The following is a 1,529-nucleotide window of genomic DNA, read 5'->3' as shown; positions in this document are numbered from 1 at the left end:
CGCGGTAATGTTTGTGCGTGAGCTTGTGCGTTGTTGTGGTGGCCGCGTGCGCGTGGTGGTGGTGGCGGCATCCATATGCGGCCATTTATTTAAAAATCCGTTGTTGTCCGTTGGCCGGCCGTACGTGTTGTTCACAAGTGCGTTGTTGTGGTGGCGGCATCCATATTCGTGCGCAGTCGTATCGGTAGCGGCCGTATTCGTGCTTTCTCCCATCGGTCCTTACCTGCCGATCCCTGTGGTGTTGCTGCATTGGAGGCGCCGGCCTGTTGGTTTTTGTCATGGTTCGCTGCAATAAAGGGCAAAAATGGGAATTAGAAGTGTCAGTATGTACTGTTCGTCTTCTTGGAAGTACACAGGAATGAACGTTGTTCACACATCTCCATCTTGTGTCGCGTTGCTCTCTCCCTTTTACTTCGAAACTGTCTGTAGTTGTCATCTCTTTACTTATCTTTCCTGATGTGTTCTAATCTGTCTAATTCTGGCGGAACATGCCATGCCTTACCTAACTGCGCTCGCTTCGCCTCTTCCCTCTGTTCTACGCCGCGCTCTACGTGTTTCTCAAGTTCCTCTAATATTTCCTTCATGGCCTCCTTCACGTCGCGCACCATGCTAGTAACTTCCAAGTTGTGCTTATTCTCCATCTTCTCATTGTTCAAGAAATCCGCTATTTTCCATTCCTTCTGCCATGTTGTCTTACATGTGTTAGTCCCCTTCACTTGTTTAAGCCGTCTCTCTAGTCTGCTGTTCTCCGCTAACCATTTCTTGACTTGTACATTTAACTTAAGATTCGGTGTTTTCAAATCCGGAAATATTTCTCTACCACATGTCCCCTGGTTTATTAATCCTGCCGAAAAACTTTCCTTCCCACTGTCCATTTCTTCCATTTGTTTCCATGCATAAAATATACCCCACCTACTTCTGCACACGGATTCGTTTAATATTTCGCCGAACATATGTACTATTATGCATCGTAAGTGCTCCGTTATTTTTGCACTGTTCTCATCTTCTTTGTGCTTACTCGATGCTGTAGTATTCCCCCAATTCATGAAAAATAAGGCCCCTACCATAAGTACGCATACAATTCTATCTCCGACTGTCTGTGTTACTAATTTTTCACCCTTCTTATACGCGTAGTGCTCCCATCCTGTGTTATCACAGTTCGCTGCATACGATGTTATGTCCTCAGTGTTCATGTAGTCCACAAATTCCTTCATTACATCCTTGGTCTTGTTCCACACCATGTCCTACAATGTAAGAGAAACACAGGAAATATATACATGCGCATGTGTACGTGAATGCTATGTGCCCCGATGTGCTTCCTTCTCTCGTGTAACAATAAAAGCCTGGCACTGAACGCCCCGTTGTGCTCTTCTATTCCTGTATGCTCCTACCTCATACTGGTGCTGATCGGAAATGCCCGCGGCGAGTACCCATTGCGCCAATGCGTGCGCCAAATTTACCGATCCCATGTTACTACTATTCACTGAAATATACGGTACCCGTAGAAATACTCATACATTACTATTATT

General features: G+C 45.5%; 1 protein-coding gene across 1 annotated transcript; it reads right to left on the bottom strand.

The window, feature by feature from the left end:
- Window positions 1–440: 440 nt before the first annotated feature.
- AK88_05412 (uncharacterized protein) lies at window positions 441–1,469 on the bottom strand (the record flags this gene model as incomplete). Its single annotated transcript, XM_012483014.1, has 2 exons — window positions 441–1,244; window positions 1,392–1,469. 2 exons carry the CDS (start codon window positions 1,467–1,469, stop codon window positions 441–443), a joined length of 882 nt encoding a protein of 293 aa, XP_012338437.1.
- Between the last annotated feature and the right edge of the window lie 60 nt (window positions 1,470–1,529).

The sequence above is a fragment of the Plasmodium fragile genome (genome assembly GCF_000956335.1).
Source record: "Plasmodium fragile strain nilgiri unplaced genomic scaffold supercont1.128, whole genome shotgun sequence".
Taxonomy (NCBI): Eukaryota; Apicomplexa; class Aconoidasida; order Haemosporida; family Plasmodiidae; genus Plasmodium; species Plasmodium fragile.
Note: the sequence above shows the minus strand (reverse complement) of the source record. Positions and strands in the feature narration are given on the sequence as shown.